We start from the raw sequence: 21,526 nt of genomic DNA, 5'->3' as shown, positions 1-21,526 counted from the left end.
GGGGGGGAAGGGGGAAAGGGCTGTCTGGGCTTCCCGACATTGAGGATGACTGAGGCATATCCCAGTCACACCCCTTGGGGCACTCCCAAATGACGTCTTGGGGTTGGGACCCAAGCAGCATCGCCCCGCTGGGAAATCAGAATCATCATGATGGCCAGATTTGCTAACCTGACACCTCACCAGGGAGGCAGCTGGTTAAACTACAGCAGAATGCAAAAGCGAGGGTGGAAATACCTGCACTCGGGCAATCCCGGGCAAATTAGAAAAGTCCCTCCCACCCTCCACCCGTTCCTGTGACTGGAGTAAAGGCGCAAGGCGTCAGGCTGCGCGGCCCAACCTCGGGTCCAGCTCCTCCCGGGCGAAGAGTTCCTGCACTTACCCTGTCCTAGGGTGGGGATATGTAAAGCCACGGGCTAAGGGGATCGCGGGTACTCCTCGTCCTTTCCCAGAAGGCATGTTGGAGGGCTGTGGATGGACTCCCCTAGCCAATTGACCTCTCCCACCCCGCCCCAGCAGCCGGCGGGTCACTTCTGGTCCAGTTCTCCCCAACCCCACCCTCAGTGCTCGCCCGCTCCTCCAGCTAGTCGTAAAGTGCAGTAAAGGCACCAGCGTTTTGCGGCACCGTAGGTGAGGGCGGCGGATGCGTATTCGCTCCGCGTGAATCCACCCTTTCGGTACCTGTTTTCGGAAAGGCTTCAGTTAGCAGCTTGGGGACCCAACTACAGTTTTCAGAGGGTAATTGACTGCTCTTAGTTTGGTGTAACGAGAAAAAGCGGGGTAGGGTTGTTTAAGAACACTCAGTCCAATCCTTATTTAAGAGGCGTGAAGTAAGGTTCTCAGGCCTCGTTTGTGACTTGCCGTCCCTGCTTGTGCTATCTTGGTTTTCATTTTCATGTTCATCGCTAGATTTTACGTATCTTCGGTGTAGCTGACACTTGTTTTTCTTGTTCACTTCGTCCTGCAGTCTCCCTCCCCCTGGACTTTGAAATGCTTTACCTGATCGGCTTGGGCCTGGGCGATGCCAAGGACATCACAGTCAAGGGCTTGGAAGTTGTAAGACGCTGCAGTCGAGTGTATCTAGAAGCCTATACCTCAATCCTGACTGTAGGGAAGGAAGTCCTGGTAGGTGCTTAAGGTTCTTCGGTCCCTGGGAAGAAAACTGTCTAACAGCTGATTTTCATTATACTAAGCTGAACCCAATTTTCAGGTCTGCTTGTTTAAATCCTTTAAAACACATCCCCTGCTCATTTTGAATCACCAGAATGGGAATAATACAACAACCAAGTGACTTGGAAAATGAAAGGGTGCTTTGTCTTACTTTACAAGTCTAATTCTGTGGTTTTCTCCAGTAAATAGAAAAGTTATTTTACACTCCTGGGGATAGTTATCAAAATCCCTTATTTCATGAGATACTCAAATTTTTTCTGAGTTGAGTGCTAATGAGGTACCGACATAGCCTTAATGAGTTGGTTATATATTCAGAAACCAAGCTGAAAGCTTCTTCCTTTGAAGTATTTCCATAGGGAATGGTAATTGCCTTTCTGTCAGTATCCTATCCAGAGAGGTCTTAACTTTAAAAAGATTGCCAGTAAGGCTAATAATACACATACTGTTGTGTATATTGAGTGAGCCTGGAACTTAATAACCTTAGGATTTGTTAATGTATCATACATTTAGCTTGCTCTTGTTAAGGGCTCTACATTTTGGAGGAGGGGTTAAGTAGTTCAGGTTCTTTGTCAAACTCCAACTAGAATGTAAATTAAGATGTAGAGAGTGATGGACATGTTACAGGAGAAGGGAGAGGATTTTAGAATTGTCTGGTCTACCAAGGCTTCTGAACAAAAAGGTGACCTAGAGAATTTCAGGTCTTCCGTTCTCTCATATTCACAGCCCAGAGAATTCTGGTCTCAGAGTTACTTTAAAATCTTAAGGAATTAAAGACTGCTACTTGAATTGGCCATGCACTAATGTGGAAGTTGTGGCTAATGGCCAGCTTGGATTTGTTGACTCTGATTTGTTGGGTTGGAATCAAAGTATTTCAGCTCAAGATAATAAATATTCCTCCTCAAGGAAAACTAGAATGAATTTAAATTTGTCTAAGAGAGTAGAGACAAATAACAAATCAGCGTTTTTATAGGATAAGATGTCAGGGCATGGCATAGAGGAAAGTTGGACCTGTCTTTACGCCTTCTCTGTTACATGTTACCAGATCACCTTGGACAAGTCCTTTAACTTTAGTTTTATACTTTGTGAAATGGGGATAATAATGCCTACCTCATAGGTTCTTAATGTAGTGCCTGTAGGAAAAATGTTGAGAAATGGTAGTTGTTAATGGACACATTTCCAGATTTCTTTAAACCTCAGTAGCTTCATTTGTGAAAAAGGAGATAGTAACCAATTGGAGGGTTATGTAGGATTTTATTAAGATGATGTATTGGTTGCTATAATTTTTACAAGTTTTTTTTTTTTTCAAAAACGTATTGTTGGGGCTGGGCCCAGCCTCACCTACAGGTAAATTTTGTGTACTTTGTTAAGGTGCTGGAATATCTGTTCCTCCACAATAATAAGTGCTAATATTTATAGAATACTTATTATGCACTGTGCTAAGTGTTTTACATGTAGAACAGGACTATTACTCTATAATTACTATTCACATTTTACAGGCACAGAGAAACTTGCCCAAGGTCATACAGATAGTAAGTGATATGAGCCAAGACAGAGTTGAGAAGCACCAGTCTTAACATTTATACCATGCAGTGTCTGTCTTAATACTCAAGGATAGATAATAGCTTTACAAAATAATGATTTCAGAGAATGTCCACAGAGAAGGTAGGATTCAAACAAAATGCTTTGTGTATCACAGGTTCCATTGGTCTGCTCTTCATGACCTCCTCCAGGTCCTTAGTTCATGTTTTTCCCTGAGCAAATTGGTGTGCAACATCAGCCACCTTTAATGACTCTTTTCTGGAATAAAGTAAGGTATAAATAAATAAATTCATGCCTTATATTGCCTAGTAAAATCTCAGAGCCACTCTCTTCAGTGACTTCCTTTCTATTTCCTTTCATTTCTATCTTTTCTTTTTTTTATAAACAAATTGATTTTTAAAAATTGTTGACATGTGCTCACACCTATATATACAGTCTGGTCTCAATAACTAGATAATTGTATAGAGAGAAAAAAGATTGGAAAAATCTATTTTCCTCAGTGAATATGTGCTTGTTTTTATCAATAATCACACAAAATAGTATTTTATAAATGGCACACATGGATGTTGCTAAAGAAATCTGGAATTTGGGGCACCTGGGTGGCTCAGTCGGTTAAGCATCAAACTCTTTGTTTTAGCTCAGGTCGTTATCTCATAGGTCCTGAGATGGAGCCCCAGTCATTCTTCACACTCCATGGGGAGTCTGCTTGAAGATTCTCTCCCACTGCCCCCCCCCACCCATGCTATCTCTCTCTCTAATAAATCTTTTTTTATTTTATTTTTTTTAAGATTTTATTTATCTGAGAGAGAGAGAGAGCACAGCCAGGGGAGGGGCAGAGAGAGGAGGAGGAGCAGACTCCCCGCTGAGCAGGGAGCCTGATGATGTGGGACTCAGTCTCAGGACCCTGGGATCGAGCCCCGCATCGGGCTCCCTGCTCAGCGGGAGGGCTGCTTCTCCCTCTCCCACTCCTCCTGCTTGTGTTCCCTCTCTCACTGTGTCTCTCTCTGTCAAATAAATAAATAAAATCTAAAAAAAAAAAAAAAATCTTCAAAAAAAAATTAAGGAATTTATTTGTGCTTACATTGAAAACTAGTATTATTTATATGTGCTGTATTATTCAAAAGTTAATTAAAATAGAGACAGTGAAACCAGCAAAGAGTTTTAGTATTACACTTTGAATTTTTTTTTAGACACTTTCTGTGAATAAATTATGATTTTATGTGCCGTTTTGGTGTAATACACCTGTACTGCCTTATACAAAGAGGTATAAGCTATGATCTTTGTTCTCAAGTGGTTCATGATTCATCTGTGTTATACTCAGGAAAACTTAATAATGGAAGATTTAAATAACAATTCATGGCAACAGTGGCAGGAAGAAACTATAAAATTATATTGCTGGGAAGAACTTAGATCTTATTTAAGCCAATGTTGTTTTCATGAATTAAATAGTAGAAGCTGTCTCAAATATTAAACAATTACTAGTTATTAATTCCAGTTGAAATACATATAAGAAGATCACTTCAGGTTGTGGTGGCCAGAGAATACTATGGAATAGATGGAATTTGAGCTATCTCTTAAAATAATGCATCCCAATCTTTTTGTTTTGTTTCTTTTGTTTTCATGGTCTAAATAGAAAATGGTAATATTTATACAGCTCTGGAGGGTAAATAGAGGAAGCTGTTTTGGCCAAAGGGGGCTAACTTTGGGGCTCTAGTTATCCTGTAGAAAGCAGAGGAGATCACTAAGCTCTGCCTGTCTGTGCCTCATTTGTTTTTTTTTGGTCTTCTTGGTTTTTTAAGTACGCTCCATGCCCAACGTGGGGCTTGAACTCACAGGCCCTGCAACCCTGAGATCAAGAGTCGCATGCTCTACCGTTTGAGCCAGCCAGGCACCCCTATGCATCATCTGTAGTACATGTAAAGTTTTGCGGTCAACCAATCACTTGTTGGTTGTGACTTTGGGCAATCACTTAACTTTGTGTTCTTTTTCTTATCTCTTAAACAGGGATAAAAATAGAGAGTATCTCATAGATTGTGATGAAGATCAAATGAATTCATATGCATAAGTTCTTAGAACTACACCTGACCCCAGAGTGATCTAATGTAATGTATTATATATATATATATATATATATTTTTTTTTTTTTTAACGATTGTATTTATTTGACAGAGAGAGCACAAGCAGAGGGAGAGAGAGGGAGAGAGAGGGAGAAGCGGGCTCCCTGCTGAGCAAGGAGCCCGATGTGGGACTCGATCGCAGGACCCTGGGATCATGACCCGGGCCGAAGGCAGCCACTTAACTGACACCCAGGCGTCCCTAATGTAAATGTATTATAAATATTGTTATTATAGATAAGACTTGGTAAAGGGAAGAGAAAGAGATAGTTACTATAGATAAGATTTGGTAAAGGTAAGAGAAAGAGTATTCCTTACTGAAGAAAAAAATAATTGTGAGCAAAACCATGGAGGAGATAAGCACAATAATTTGCTATACTTGTTCTTGGGCATCATGAAAATAACTTTCATTTTCTCCCAGTGTATCCGTTTCCCTCTCTTTTCTTCCTAATCTGCTTCATCTGGATACCAGCTCACTCTACTTGTCTTCCTATCCAGCTGCAGCTTGCTAGTGGAGGGACAGACTTCTCACTGAGAAAGATGAGGCAATCATCTGTGACCTTTATTAACTTACCATTTGTCTTTCCCTTAAATCTGAATCTGTCTTCCCCCAAGTCTTAGAAAATGACTTGTTAGATGAGGTTCTCAGCCTGTTGAAGACAACTCTACTAGGTGTGTTTTCTCCAAACCTCTTCCTCTCCCTTCCTCTGAAACCTTATTCCCATCGTTTATTCTTTCTTCGTTATGTTTGATGTATATTAACTTCCTTCTCCCCTCAACCTGAAACCGTATTCAGATTTTGTCCGTTCTGAAATCTCTCCCCTTTTAAACCTCTTTTCTCCATAGTTACTATTGTTTTTGTCTCTTCTTTATCCAAAGCTTTTTGAAAAAGCAGTGTACACTTATTATCCCCACTTCACTCATAGCTCAGACTCCTGCAAGCTGACTTCCGTTCCTCTGAAATATTTCTGTTTGTTGAACAGTTATTTAGTAGCTGAGAATGCCACAGGATAGTTTTCAATTCTTACTTGTTTTACTTCTTCTGACAGAGTTGATCACTCCTTGAAACTGGCTTTCATGACATTACTTTCTCTTGGTTTTACTTGTATTTTTCCATTTTTTTCAGTCCCTTTCATAAGCCCTTATTTCTCTGTTCCTTCTTTCATTGTTACTGTGGTTGGGGTTTTCTTTAGGTTTTGTTTTCTTGTTTATGTATCCTACTTCTAGGCTCTACTTTTTATTTTTATTTTTTTATTAGGTAATACATTAAATGGTATAAAATTCAAAAGATACTAAATGGTATATACATTGAAAGATTTCTATCGTGGTTCCCCTTCCTGGAGGCAGTTATTGCTAATTTCTTATGTATCCTTCCAGAAACACTCAAAAATAATTTTAATTTTGATTTTTTTACCCTGTCCCCCTTACAAAACCTGCCAACCTAAAGCAGGAATGAATTTTGAGTTTTGCCTTCATTTTCATGAATGGAGAAGATTAGGGCTGATACTGTACAAAAACTGGCTAATCAGTCATTGAATAATAAATAATATAAATGTAAAATTATTTGTTAAATAACACTGCCTTTTTTTAACCCCTCTTCCCTGACTCTTACTAGGTTCCATGCTCTTGTAGCACTTAATGATATGGTAGATAATTCCCCACTAAACATTATAAGCCACAGGACAGGGGCCACATATGTCTCATTCACCATTGTTTCCCAACATCAAGCATAGAATTTGGTGTGGAGATTGTGCACAAGAAGTATTCTTCAAGTGAGTGAATGAATAAATAACCAAGTGGGTAAATTAAAAAGAATGTAATACCAGTTTCTTACTGCTTTTGCTCTTTCTTCCCCTTTTTAAGCGCCCCCCCCCCCCCCAAGCGCATCAGCCATTTAGTTATACTGGACTGTTTGGCTATGTGTGCACAGGTCTGCATATGTGGATAAGTTTGTTTGTTTGTTTGTTTGTTTTTAATAAATGTGTGTTTCAATTAAATAATGAAATGTTTCTTAGGATAAGTGATAAATATAGAGTGATACATGATAGGTCTTGAGGAGAGTGGGGTTTTCTTTTGTTAAATCATTTATAAAATATTGGCTAGGATTTAGGATTACTGCTAGCATTAAGCTAGTAAAATGTGACTTTTTGATCTTAAGAAATGTTAGTTCAGGAAAAAATATCATTTTCTTCAGTTTTCTATAATCATACGTTTGTCCTCTTAGATATATGTGAATATACGTGTTCTACCACTAATAAGTTTTCTGGACTCATGAAATTAAAATAAGTTATATACAAATTAATGATTAAGAAAAAATTACGGTAAAGGTGAAAATAAAAACATTTTTCATCTGTAAAAACATTGTTATTGGGAACTTCTGGAGCATTATCTCTGAGAAGATATGCAGAAAAAGGGAAGAGATCTTTTTTCACATTTCAGGGACAGATTCTAGTTAAGTATTAGGCAATAATTATCAAAGTTGGAACTATGGCCTTTATCTTCAAGTGCTTAATCATTTGTTTATTTACTCTTTTGCTTGACAGATAAATTATTGAGTACAGCAGTCCTTGTAATGTTTGACATCTGATATAATCCTTAAAACTCAAACTTCTCAGCATGTAAGAAATAGTATTTGTCTATGCATTCACTTTTACTATATTTGAATTACATATTACTCCACAGGAAATCAGTTAATAAGATTCATGACCTTTCATAATAGTTTGTAACCACCACCACATGACCATTAGCACACTAGTTCACTCTCTGTACTTACATGCTGCCACCCCAGTTACGGTCAACCTCCTGGGTTTATTTGCTAGAGTTGAACTTCAGGGGATTGGTTCACAAAGTACTTTATATGGAGACTTCCTATATGATTAGAATTTTTTTCTTTCCTCTGCAATTCTGCCTTTTTAGCAGGAACTAGGAAATACAGTTTTAAATTAATCTTTCCTGCAATTATATAGGAATGTTTGCTGGCTCTATAGATAACTAAATCCTAATTTTCTATTGTTTCTCATTGAAATTACCTTTTATTTTAGCCAGGGTCCCGTAGGTTTTCCTATGGAAAATTTAATAAAACCCAAATTACCATGTATGTTTATAATTATTATTTAACTAACATATTCTGTATTACTGTGTTTCTGAAATAAAGCTCTTGCATACGTGTTCTCTGTTCATTCTACGGTGTTCTGCCTGATCTATTAGACTCAAATTTAGAGGTAAATTTAAAATGCAGAAAGCCTCAGATGTTAGGAGGTCTACCTTCTCTTGGGATATTAAGATAGCCCCAAAGACAGAGTTTAATTGCAACATGATATAGAGTGCTGGCTCACTGAGGAGTCCTATTCAATGATCTGTGTTTGGATGGTTGCCAAGTTTTGCACCAGCCCAGACAAAAATTGGTGTGTGTGTGTGTGTGTGTGTGTGTGTACATGTGTTGAAATGGTCACCTGCTGTTTCATTTTGATATTGGACTTTATAGGAGGAGTTTTATGGAAGAAAATTGATTCTTGCTGATAGAGAAGAAGTGGAACAAGAAGCTGATAATATTTTAAAGGATGCCGATATCAGTGATGTTGCATTCCTTGTGGTTGGTGATCCATTTGGGTAAGTCAAAGCAGGTATTTTGAGTTTTAATTTATTTGCTTTTTAAAAAAAAAAAATCAGAATTATTCTGTTATATTTAAAACCTTTTACTTGCCAGGTCCTAGTAAAGGACTGTGTTACCTAGGTTCTAAAATTTCATTAACTTTCATTATCTTTGAGATTAATGAAGAAAATCTGTTTGATAAGGATGTCGTCATATGTATCACTTACATTGGTTATTAATTGTCAGTTCTAAAGTTTGTATCATTGCTCCTGCTATTCTTTTAGAAGGTAACTTAGGGCATCAAATGACTTAACTAGTATGTCATTATTAATAAGTGTATTACATTATCAAGAGTCATACCTACCATTTATTTTGCAGGCAGATCGCAAGCATCTTCTACTTCCTTTGTCCTAGGCTTTTTTTTTCCTTTTTTAATCACCACATATTTAGCAATATTGTCACTTTACTTGCCTTGAATTTAAAATCTGTCCAGCTTCAAATTTCAATTTCTTATATCCATTGGGAGCACTGTTCTTCCCCATTACTAAAAAGATGGGTTTCTACTTGTCTAGTTAAGTATCATCAATCTCTAATGTCAAGCCAAACAGAGGAGTTCTTTGTTTCCAGCTGGTGACCCAAGATTTATGTCACAGATTTAAGGAACATAAGGACAATTAAATCACTATGAAATCACCACCAAGGATTTTTTTTCAAAAGAATGGAGTTACATGTGCATGTGTCTGTCAAAAAAAAAAAAAAAAAGTAATTTACATCAATGTGGTGTGCCAAAGATTGTGTTTCATTATACTTGGTTGCAAATGACATTGTGCAATCACATATTTTAAAATATCCAAATTGTTTTAGCCTCTGACATTGTTTTCTGTAAAAGTTAGTCTTCCTCCAAATTAGCAGTACCTATTTTCCTTTTTTTTTTTTTTAAGATTTTATTTATTTATTTGACAGAGGAGAGAGAGAGCATAAGCAGAGGGAGCGACAAGCAGAGGGAGAGGGAGAAGCAGGCTCCCCACTGAGCAGAAAGCCCAATGTGGGGCTCCATCCCAGAACCCTGGGATCATGACCTGAGCCGAAGTCAGATGCTTAACCAACTGAGCCACCCAGGCGCCCCTCCTTTTTTTTTTTTTTTAAGCCACAAAATAGTAAAGTAAAGGTAATGAAAAATCCTATATATAAAATGTCTTGGAACTCTTGTAGGATTTTCTCATTGAGCTGGATTCTGGCCAAAGTCCCATATTTTTTATAGTGACATCTTCTGAACTCTCCAAATTTCCTTACTTGATGGTATCACAATTCTTAGAGTTACCTGAAAGAGTAATCTCAGAGTCACTTTTGACTTTCATGGCATCCAGTCACTGACAAAGTCCAATAAACCAGTACTACTCAGTGTGGGGTTTACAGACTGGTGCCAGCCCACAAACTTACTAGTCCATGATGAGAACTACAGAAATTGAGAGTAAGCATTTAGAAATTTTATAGCAGTTTTTAAAAGTAATTTTGTTTCTGCTGTATCTCATAATAAAAATTTGGAACTTATATTTTCTATTACTTTATATTTTATTTTTCTAATCACTAATTTTGATTGCATTTTACAAAACTATTGTTCCATGACAATTTAGAACTTAAGAAAGTATTAGCTTTTCACTAGTTTGAGAAGCACTGCTTTTGACTTTTTTTTTTACTTATAGTTATTGGTTTATTATATAATAAAGGATATGATAGGGCGCCTGGGTGGCTCAGTCGGTTAAGCGACTGCCTTCGGCTCAGGTCATGATCCTGGAGTCCCTGGATCGAGTCCCACATCCGGCTCCCTGCTCGGCAGGGAGTCTGCTTCTCCCTCTGACCCTCCTCCCTCTCATGCTCTCTGTCTCTCATTCTCTGTCTCGCAAATAAATAAAATCTAAAAATAATAATAATAATAATAATAAAGGATATGATAAAGGATACAGAGGAACAACCAGATGAAGAGGTACATGAAGAGAGATCCAGAAGAGTCCCAAGCATGGGAGCTTCTGTCCTGGAGTTGAAGTAGGCCACTCTCTCAGCACATAGATGTGTTCACCAACCCAGATGCTCTCTAAATGCTGTAGTTCAAGGACTTTTATGGAGGCTTCATTGTGTAGGCATGATTGATTATTAACTCAATTTCCAGCCCCAATTTTTATATTGTTTTATTCCCTAGTTTAATATAGTAGCCTTTTGCCTGGTCCCAATGCAGACTCTTATTTCATTACCTACGTTGTGGTCAAATTTATATTTGTGAAACCACAATTTGAAAATCTTAGTTGAGCTCAGAATGAGAGTTACTAGCTCCATCCATTGGCCAGATATGAAAAATACTGTTCAGCCTTCCCTTCTACCTGTCCTTGTCCTAAAGCCCACACTCATGGCAATCAGTTTGCCCTTCCCTGATCATCTTGCTTTCTCATTCTGTTCATCTGTTCAAACTCTTCATCTATAATGCCCTTTGCTATATATCTGATTGTCAGAAGTCCAGCCATCTTTTGAAGCCTAACTCAAATACCACATTCTCATTGATGCAGTCCTTTATTACCCTGATTAGGGTAATAACGTCATTCATACATTTTCATACATTGCCTCACAATGTATTTTTTTTTTTTTATAAATGTATATATCTACTCTCTAGGTTTGTAGGCTGTCCTTCACACTTTTATCTCCCTAGCTTCCTTCACAGTGTAGTAGATATCAATTAAATATTAAGGGAAAGAGTTGTTTAATATTTTGCCTGGGGTCACAAGAGAAGACCAGGCATATCTTGGACTGACGTTTATCCATTCAACAAATATCTTTGGAACACCTATCTCATGACAGGCACTCCTACATGCTGGATATATGTTAGATGATAAAACACGGGGTTTATAGTTTAGTAGAGGAGGTTGACATCAGTCAAAGAGAAAATAACAAATTTAAAATTTTGGTAGGCCTGTAAGGGGAAAAAAAAAAAAGGACTAACAGGAATAGGCTAATTTCTGTGGGGTTATATGGGAAATCCTTTTTGTTGAGGTAAGATTTAAGTAGGTATCTGAAAAATAAAAGGAATAGCAGAAGGGAAGAGCAGCATTGTAAGCAGAGGGAACTGCAAGAATGTATTCAGGGACCTGGAAGAGCATGGTAAGTGGGCGGGGGGAGGGAGTGAGAAGGAGTTCAAGAGGTAGGCAGGACCCAGATCATGTAAGACCTAGGAGCGGGTAGGGATTTTGTTTGAAGTACTCTGGTAGGGACACCTGGGTGGCTCAGTCGGTTAAGCATCTGCCTTTGGCTCAGGTCATGATCCCAGGGTCCTGAGATCGAGTCCTGCGTTGGGCTCCTTGCTCAGCAGGAAGCCTGCTTCTCCCCCTGCCTGCAGCTCCCTCTGCTTGTGCGCACGTTCTCCCTCTCTCTCTCTGACAAATAAATAAAATCTTAAAAAAGATGAAGTACTCTGGTAAATCTTTGAAGGATTTTAAGCAGGAAAGAATCACAATCTGATTGACATTCTTAAATGATCACTCTGAATGCTCCCATGAGTGGATTTTAGGGAGGCCAGGTGGCTTTGGTAGAAGAGAGAAAAAGGCTAAGTGGGAAAAGTCAAGGAAGAATGCCAGTATGTATGTAGGTGAGGAAAAGGAAAGAAGCAAGTTTTCCAGAATTCCAGCTTTAGGAACTGAGTAATTGATGGTACCAGTTCTTGAAAAGATGAAAACTTGTGCGGAAAATAATTGGGGAAGACACGAATTGGTTCTGGAATGTTTTAAATTTGAGATGTCATGTAGGCAATTTGATATCTGCTGCTGGAGCTCAAGGGAGAGTTACCCTGGATATATGGTTTTTGAAGTTACGAGTATTTATCGGGGGAGAGGGAGAGCTAGGACGTTTAAAGCCAGAGAAATGGATGAAATCACTAGGAAAGAACAAGGGGAAGAGAAGATGATAAAGCCTTAGGAAACTTGCATTTTGTGGTCTGTCAAGAGCCAGAGGAGGAAGAAAATCAAGATAATGTGTTGTCACAGAAGCCCAGAAAAAAGAAGACTTTAGAGAGAAAAGAGTGGTTAACTCTAATACACTGCTGAAAGGTTGGGCCGAGGATGAGGATAGAACTAAGTGTAAATTTAAAGGCATGGAGTTTGGAGTTTTTCATTGGTGGCTTTATGGAGGAGTTGGTGCTTGAGCTGGGTCAAATTTGTTATTTTCTCTTTGATTGATGTCGACCTCCTCTACTAAACTATAAACCCCTTGTTTTATCATCTAACATAGGTGGAAATTGTAGAGGAGGTCAGCAGGGGGTGGGAAGGGGAAGGGGGGGAGAATTCCACATAAATGAAGAATTGAGGCCTTAAAAAGTGCTTCCATGATGTTACTACCCTGCTCAAAAACCTTAAGTGACTTTTTCATGGCCTAAATCTTTTAACAAAATCTATCTGCTTTCTCCCTTGGCTACTCTTCTTTTTGACTGTGCTAGAGCCCAATTGTACTACTTTGCCATTTCATAAGTGTTTTTGCAATATTCATCTTCCGTGTCTTTGATCATACTTTTTTCTTAAAATAGACTTTTCTTACCAGCTAACTTACATATATTGTGAAATGATTACCTCAATAAGTTTAGTTAACATCCATCATGCAAAAAAAAGAAAGAAAAAAACTATTTTTTTCTTGTCATGAGCAATCTTAGGATCTACTCTCATTAATGACTTTCAAATATACCATACAGCAATGTTAAGTCTAATCCTCCCCAGTTTCTATTTAGTAAAATAGTAGATTCTTTAAGACCCTGTTCAGATGCTACCTCTTCCATGAATCCTCCACTATTTTATTCAGGAGTGAGTGCCTTTTCTTTTTTCTTTTCTTTTCTTTCTTTCTTTTTTTTTTTTAACTCCTAGGCAATTAATTTGCTCTATGTCATTAACTAATCGTGTGTAATCTTATATTCAGATTTGTGTAATAATTATTGTACTATAGTTATTCTTCATTTACTCACTGGATTACTATTGAGATACAGTCGTTGGGGATATAGTAGTTGGAGACGGGATGGTAGGGAATATGTACATTTTAATTGGGCTGGGAATTATGATTTCTATGCATTAAATGGATAAACCAGGAGGAGAATACAGAATGCAGCAAAGCACTAAAATTCTTTCTTACATACAACAAGAACAAAAAGTTATTTGTTTAATTTTAAGCCCCTTTCCACTTACTTGAATTAAAACTTTAAAAAGAAAATTACTTAAATTCTTTATTCTCATATTTTTTAAATTATAGTATATGTAACGTAATATTTACCACATTAGCCATTTTTAAGTGTGCAGTTCAGTGGCATTAAGTAGTGTAACCATCACCATCATCCACTCTTAAATTCCTGAAGAAGGTAATTGAAAGTCAGTTAAGTCAGTTGATGTAGTTCTCATCTTTTTCCTCTTGTCCAGGTTATTGATAGGAATGTGGATGTTAATCACATAAAGAATGTAAATGACTTTTTAAAAATACTACATTAATAGATCTGACCCAGTCATGTGAGAGATGACAGTCTTAAGCTTTCTGTCCCCATAAAGAATAGTTGGACAGAGTCATCGTTAAACAAATTTTAATGATGGTTCCATTTTGTTATTCCATTCCTTATTTTAATATGCTCTGTAATTATGTATATTTTATAATCATTGAACACATAATTTTTTATCCTTAATGTTGTGTGCCTTTTCCTTTATGGCATACACATACATAAAAATATATCTTTATTCAGTTGTCTTCTTTGTGCTTTTATGTAGGTCATTTGATTGTTTCCATTCCAAGAACTGCATTTGAACAGTACTTGGCACCTAGTACTAATAAATGTCAGCATTATTATCATAAGTCCATTTATTTCTCCAATATAAGTAAAGCTGCCATGTTTGGATTAATGTATATGATCCTTTTTCCCCTCCTTCCGTTCTCCCTTCCCCACATTTTGGATTTTTTTCCCTCCAAAATCAGTTTATAATACCCAAAAAAATCAAAAGTTTTGAATATGGGTATTTTCAAGCATGTATTGTCAAATTACTTTTCAGAAGGACTGTACCAGGGTGTCTGGGTGACTAAATTGGTTAAGCATCTGACTTCAGCTCAGGTCATGATCTCAGGGTCCTGGGATTGAGCCCCGCATCGCATCAGGCTCCATGCTCAGCAGGGACTCTGTTTGTCCCTCTCCCTCTCCCTCTGCTCCCCCACCCCGCTTGTGCTCTCTCTGTCTTTCTCTCTCAAATAAATAAAATGTTTTAAAAAAAAAAAAAAAGGACTGTACCAATTTATAGTGCTTCCTATCACTTTTACCATATCCTTCCAAATATTAGTGAATTTTCAGATCATAAGCCATACACTGTCAAATATGGCAGTACTATATCTGCAAACTAATGTTATTATAAAATAAAGTTTATTTTTAAGTGGGCTCCACTCTGGGCCTGTGTACACACACAGACACACACACACACACACACACACACACATGCACTTTTCCAGTCACCATAACTGAAGCGTTTTCATGACCCCGGACTAGAAGGAATGCCCAGTATAATGGTTTAAGCTTGTGTTTCAAACCAATTTTTTCTTTTTCATGAAGCAATAGACTTTGGGTAATCGTGATGATAACATACCAGTTTTTCATAGCAGAAATCTGAGGGGCTTATTTAATCACATTTATGGCAGCATCACAAAATCAAATCACTTTGCCAGGTCATTAAATCTCCATAGTATACCAACCACATCTGGTCATTTTAAATGAAGTTGTGATAAAGAGAGAATTTTAAAGCAGGTTTTCTTCCTGCTTATCTATTCAAATAACTCAGCAAGTAACTAATTCAGTTTTCCTTAATCTTAGTGTTAAGTAGTAAAAGTCTGTTGAAGATGATATTAAAAACATTCTTTATAACTGGCCTTTATATTATTTTTTTTAAAGCTTACTCTAAATCAAATTAATGATTGTTTTTCATACTAGTTTTTATTTTATGTGTGATTAAAAACAGCCTTCCCTGGTGGGCATTTGTTAATCTGTTTCTGACTGCCTCATGGGGTGAAAGCCCTTGATCTTCCTACTTGGTATGCATTGACCAGTTGACAGGTTCTGCTGGTTTGTATGTAGTTTCTCAAACATGCTAATGTTGTTTTCCCCAACAGGGCCTGGAGTTTTCATCAAGGGGAAAAAAGGCCTTTAATAATGCAGTTCTAAATTGATGGGGGGTTACATTTCACAGTATCCGTATTTATATTTACATATATTCTCTCTCCTCACAGTCTATCTAATTATAATCATTAGATTTATCTCAAAAAAGGAAAGGCAACAGGCAGGATATGCACGCACATACACATGCACACATACCAATTATATATACAGTAACCAGACTGAAAACAGTTATAAATAAAATCACTGCTAGACAGATGTAAAATCCAACTAGGATTGTATCAGTTAGAACCCTAATATAAAGGCAAAGAATGACAGGCTACAGAAATGTTCTGTACCATCTGCCTTGTATTTCAAAACACAAAAAAGAAACCTTCAAAATAGAGCAGAAATCAAAGAGTAGGTCTATCTGTGCTGTCATTTAGAACTCAGAGCAGTCATTTTAAGAGTTTAAAGGGCCTGTTAGGCCAAAAAGTTTGAGAATTGCTGCTCAGGAGTTCACTTGCTGAGCTTACATTCCACAGATGTCTTTGCAGGTATTATCAGGACAAAAGAGCAAGTAAAACTTTCCTTTCTCTGTAGCTGCCAAGGCTGCTTTAGGAGTGTGACAAGTGCAGTTCAGCATTATGAAGGGCATGTGGAGACTTAACACTTTTCTTGCCAGAAAGCCCGGAAATTGAGGAAAAGCAGCCCCCATAACCCTTTGATTGGTTAGAACTCATGAAATACTACACCTTTACGGTCTTAAAAAGTCAATGTTAGGGTGCCTGGGTGGCTCAGTTGGTTAAGCGTCTGCCTTCGGCTCAGGCCATGATCCCAGGGTCCTGGGATGGAGCCCCGCATGGGCTCCCTGCTCAGCGGGAAGCCTGCTTCTCCTTCTCCCTCTCCTGTCCCCCTGTTTGTGCTCCCTCTCTCGCTGTGTCTCTCTGTCAAATAAATAAAATCTTAAAAAAAAAAAAGTCTGTGTTGGTTACTTTAATCCAACTTGACCTTTTCTCACTACAGGGCTACCACACACAGCGATCTTATTCTGAGAGCAACAAAACTAGGAATCTCTTACCGAGTTATTCACAATGCTTCCATAATGAATGCTGTAGGCTGCTGTGGTTTACAGGTAATACTACAAAGAAGGTATTTTTTTAATGGTAGTTAGCAAAAATGTTTTGGAAAACTACAAACTGCAGGTAGATTTTGTTCTATATCATGAATTTTAAGGTGTTACTATTTTATATACATTAGTGGGTATGAAATTTTTTAATACTGAATTTTTAATACTATTTTCCTATAACTTACATCTTTTTTCTCATTGGAATGGACCACTGGAATTTAGCTACAGAAAGATTTTAATCTTATATCCAACTTTTGCATACAAAAACAGTGAAATTTAAACTAATGAAATTGGCTAAGTTTTCCGAAAGCCTTTTCACATTTCTTCCAAATAGCTTATTCTGCATTGCTGAAGCATATTTTTCTACACAGTTGTTATTTGCTGTGCCATCAACAGCATTGTGATGCAGCATTTCTTAAAAGAATCTGTAAAAAGAACCAAAAGCCAGTCATATTAGGCTTTTAAGCCACCTTTGTAATTATTGCTGTGTAAAGTTGGTTAATTTTAACCCAACAGTCTTGATTCTGAGGGGTTAAAAGAGTGCACCGTAACTGTTTCCAGGGTTTTCTTCCAAGCTTGATATTTGTGTTCTAATGTTCGTATGTATATGATCTATGACAACTATGCTCCTGGCCAACATTGGTTTAAGACTTAATTGCTTGTTAGGACACGTTCCTATTTTAGATACATCATAATAGAAAAAAATGTGCATCCTAGAATCTATGAAATGAAGTATTCCCCACTATGTCTTCTGGAATGCAGAATTTAAAATTGATATTTATAACACTAAGGTACATTAGCATCGGACACCAGTGCTGTGTCTGTAGCTTTAGAGGTTTCTATATTTTCTGCATTACCCAGGAAGAGTATCTCAATTTAATTGACATCCTGGCCAGTCATCTCAGAAATAACTGCCTTTGGTTCTGAAGAATCAGAGAAAAGGTATAAATGATTCACCTTTTAGTATTTGTTACTTGATCTTAGTTATTAATTTAAATTGGCAAAAAACTTTGCTGTCTCTTTTGTCTTCTAATAAAATGCATACTTTAAAAAACCTTGCCAATTCAAGTCTGCTTTATACTTTAAAGCCCTTCTGAACACTTCTGGGTTGGAGTAAGTGAATGGAGTTTCTTGATTCTCAGTCCAGTATTCTTTTTTGTAGACAATGTACTTCTTAAGAACTGATGGTTGCCATGAAAAAGGAAAAAAAGAGAGGAATAAATTAATCTTGTGATAGACAAAGATGTGTAATAAACCTTAAGCTAATGGAATATATATATTTTTCGTGTTGGTTTTATTTTTATTTCCGGTAGGGAAAGTTAACCTAGCCCCTTTCCTTCATATTTTGGTCTAAATTATCATATCTTATCATTTAGAGGATTTTGCTTCTTTTTAAGCATAACATTTTTTTAAAAGATCCTTGTCTTCATCACATGTATATCTATCATTCATACTGGGAAGAACTAAACTAGAGTGACCCTGTCCTCCTGATCCTCTAGACTGGTAGACGGGTACAGTGTTATTGTTCTCATGTTTAAAATAGATGAAGGTATTTGAGAGGAAATTTACTGTGAGAATTGGCAGTCTCCATATAAGCCCTTAAGATCATATCCACATGGTACATAGATTTTTTTTTTTTAATTGAGCTTTCTCTCAGTCTTATTATATAGGATTTTTCTAGGCAGCCACAAAGCATTGTTTCCCCATCTGGGTTCTTTTCTCTAATCTGGGTATGAAAATGACTTACTACTTGTGTGAAAAACAGGAAGTGCCTTTTTAGGTTCTGTCTTATGTATTTGATGAAGTCTCTGTGAAAGTATACTTTTTGTACCACCCAAGTTATTTCTATTCCAGGAGAAAGAGGTAATTATTGATACCTTTTATACACTTTTCTAAGATAAAAGGCATTAAAAATACAGTCATTATATTTATGGCACTTTTAAATTTTAAAACAAATGTTTTGACATTTGACATTTGTTTATGACATCCTGCATAATACATAAACTTTGGCAAAGTTCCCTTCCTTATAATGGCTGCTCTTTTTCTCTTGAGTATTTGGATCCGCATTTATGGGAGAAACAATAATCTACACCAGTGGTTCTCAGACTTCAGTATTCAACAGAATTACTTAGAGGGCTTATAAAAGAAATGGCTGGCCTTCCCCTCAGATTTTCAGATAATAGTAGATACGGGGTGGTGGCCTAAGAATTTGCATTGCTAGCAAATTCTCAGGTGATCCTGAAGCTGCTGGTATAGGTACCCATTTTGAAAACCACCAACCTAGACAGATAAAAAATTTCTTAGAAAGTTATAGAACTGTACTTTCTTTTAGCATGGCAGAATTGGAAAAGTAGATTTTAGTTCCCAGAAATAGGCTTGCTAAATGTAGAATGTATTACCTTGCCATGTTCTCTTTCTCAATTTTTTAAAAGGGAAGTGGGCACCACTTTCGAAAGACATTCTGTCATCTCTGTGAACACTTTCCCATGAGTTATTAGGAAAACAGCCATCAAGTTATTGAACAGAAGTGCTGTTTTGGGTACTGTGACAGAACAGAACAGTACGTGCTTTGTAACTTTTTTTTTTTTTAAGATTTTATTTATTTATTTGAGACAGGGAGAAAGAGCACGAGCAAGGGTGGGGGGAGAAGAGGGAGAGGGAGAAGCAGGCTCCCTGCTCATGACACCAGCTGGATCCTGGGCCCCCTGAGATCATGACCTGAGCTGAAGGCAGATGCTTAACGACTGAGCCACCCAGGCGCCCCAGTTATTTAATTATTTTAAAGATTTTATTTATTTATTAGAGAAAGAGTGAGCGAGCACGAGGGGCGGAGGGAGAAGCAGACTCCCCGCTGAGCCCAATGCAGGGCTTGGTCCCAGGACCCTGGGATCATGACCTGAGCTGAAGGCAGATGCTTAACAAACTGAGCCACCCAGGCGCCCCTGCAACATTTTTACATTAGGTTAAAGAGTAGTAGTTTGAAATTCCTAACCTGGAAATGGGCACAGCTTTTTTTTTTAACTTATCAATCTGTTAGCCCTTCTGAATTTTCTTGTTGTTTTCTAAAGCAGCACAGAGAGCTCAGAACTGACTGTTGAGTATTTTTCATTCACTTTGTAGTTTATTAACTAGCAAAAGACTCCTTATTATCAGTATTAATGAAGATAACTAGTTGCATAGACTAACACTTTTAAATACACAAAACCAGTTGATATGCATTCTTTTATAGGTATGCCATAAAATAGAATTTTTTATTGCAAACGCCATACTCCTGTGAAAATTTTCCTTGTTAAATGGAATGTGTATTAGTGATTGCCAAGTTAGACATCATTAAGAGGAATAGTGATCCATTTATTCAACAAATATTGTTTGCCTTATTGTTTCCCTATTAAGTGCCTTTGGATACACTGATAAACCTGTCCAAGAAGGTCCGTGCTCTCAAAGAGCTTACATTCTAGTAGGAAGGAGAGGCAATAACAGCAACAACAGAATAATGTCAGGTAGTGGGAAGTATAAGAAATTCAAGTACACTGATAAATGTTAGAGAGTTGGCTTTACTGTTGTAGTTGGGTTGTCAGGGGAGGTCTCACTAAGGTGGTGTTATTTAAGATTAGATATGAACCAAGAAGAAACTAGCATATTCTAGTCACAGGGAATGGTTTATGCAAAGACTCTAAAACGGAAATGACCTTGGCTCCTCGAAGGAACCAAAGAAGGGCTTATTGGAGAGTAGTAGGCAGGGAAAAAGCAATCTGAGGTCAGATAGGTAGATAGGATTGGATCACTAGGCTCTCTAATCCAATGTCAGGCGTTTGAATTTTATTCTTAGTGAACTGATCATGTAGAAGAGTATGATTAGGTTTAATTTACTTCCAGACTCTGAAGTCTCTCCTTTTGTCTTGTGAAGAATTAGTAGTCCTGGCATAGATACTAAGTATAGGTATGTAAGTGAAAGAAGCATGACACAGAAGACCATATATTGTAGGATTCCATTTATATGAAATGTCCAGAGAAAGCAAATTTATGAAGACAGTAATTAGTAGTTGGCTGGGAGTGAGAACAGATACTACTTACTAAATGTACATATGGGATCTGATTGGAGTGATAAAAATTTTCTAAAACTACATATGGTAGTGGTTGCACAATTTGGTGAATTTACTAAAAATTACTGAATATACACTTAAAATGGGTGAATGTTGTGGTATGTAAATTTATCTCAGTAAAGTGGTTTAAAAAATGAATTACAAGAGGTTTGCTAGATGAACAATAAGGTTAAATACATTCCCAACAGAGAGAAATGTTCAGTTAAAGAAGAGAGTCATGGAAGCACTTTGGAGCATCTGCATGGTATTACACACACACACCAGTGAATACATACATATGTACCACAAAACCTTGGCTTCCTAGAGATTAGTTAACGCAAGATTGTGAATATGTGTGTTGGATAAAAACTGACTATGTATTGGGTAGAACTGGCAAAGGAAAAGTAATAATGGGAAAAGTTCAGAGTTGAACTGCAATTTAAAAGGTCTTGGTTTTACTTTTGCTCAGGCAGTTAACTAAGGAGTCCTCTAACTTTCCTGGATCTGGATAGTCAGGTTTCCTAACTGTTAAGGGGATGAGATGGGGACAGGGAGGAATGCTGGACAAGATCAATGGTTTTCATATTGTATCAGGATCTATGAAGATGTTTTCAGCAGTTCTGCAGAAAATGAAGTACTTGAGACCCAATAGCAAAGAATAAATCCCGAAGGAGCCCAGTCTTTATCTTTACCCCTATTGATGTGCTGTTTAAGAATTTATTTGGTAAAAAAGATTTGGCAGTAAAAAGTATGAAGAATACTAAA

At 37.4% G+C, this 21,526-nt stretch overlaps 1 protein-coding gene across 1 annotated transcript in view; it reads left to right on the top strand.

Moving 5' to 3' along the window:
• The first annotated feature begins 669 nt into the window (after positions 1-669).
• DPH5 (diphthamide biosynthesis 5) overlaps positions 670-21,526 on the top strand; it is a 37,479-nt gene continuing 16,622 nt past the window's right edge. Inside the window, exons 1-4 of the mRNA XM_021690069.1 lie at positions 670-735; positions 965-1,122; positions 8,305-8,429; positions 16,577-16,685. Coding sequence (XP_021545744.1) covers positions 988-1,122; positions 8,305-8,429; positions 16,577-16,685 — 369 coding nt within the window. The 5' untranslated portion in view covers positions 670-735; positions 965-987. The remainder of the gene's footprint in view (positions 736-964; positions 1,123-8,304; positions 8,430-16,576; positions 16,686-21,526) is intronic.

Source organism: Neomonachus schauinslandi, chromosome 4, assembly GCF_002201575.2.
Source record: "Neomonachus schauinslandi chromosome 4, ASM220157v2, whole genome shotgun sequence".
NCBI lineage: Eukaryota > Metazoa > Chordata > Mammalia > Carnivora > Phocidae > Neomonachus > Neomonachus schauinslandi.
The sequence above is the reverse complement of the archived record's forward strand: the minus strand, read 5'-3'. Positions and strand labels throughout refer to the sequence as shown.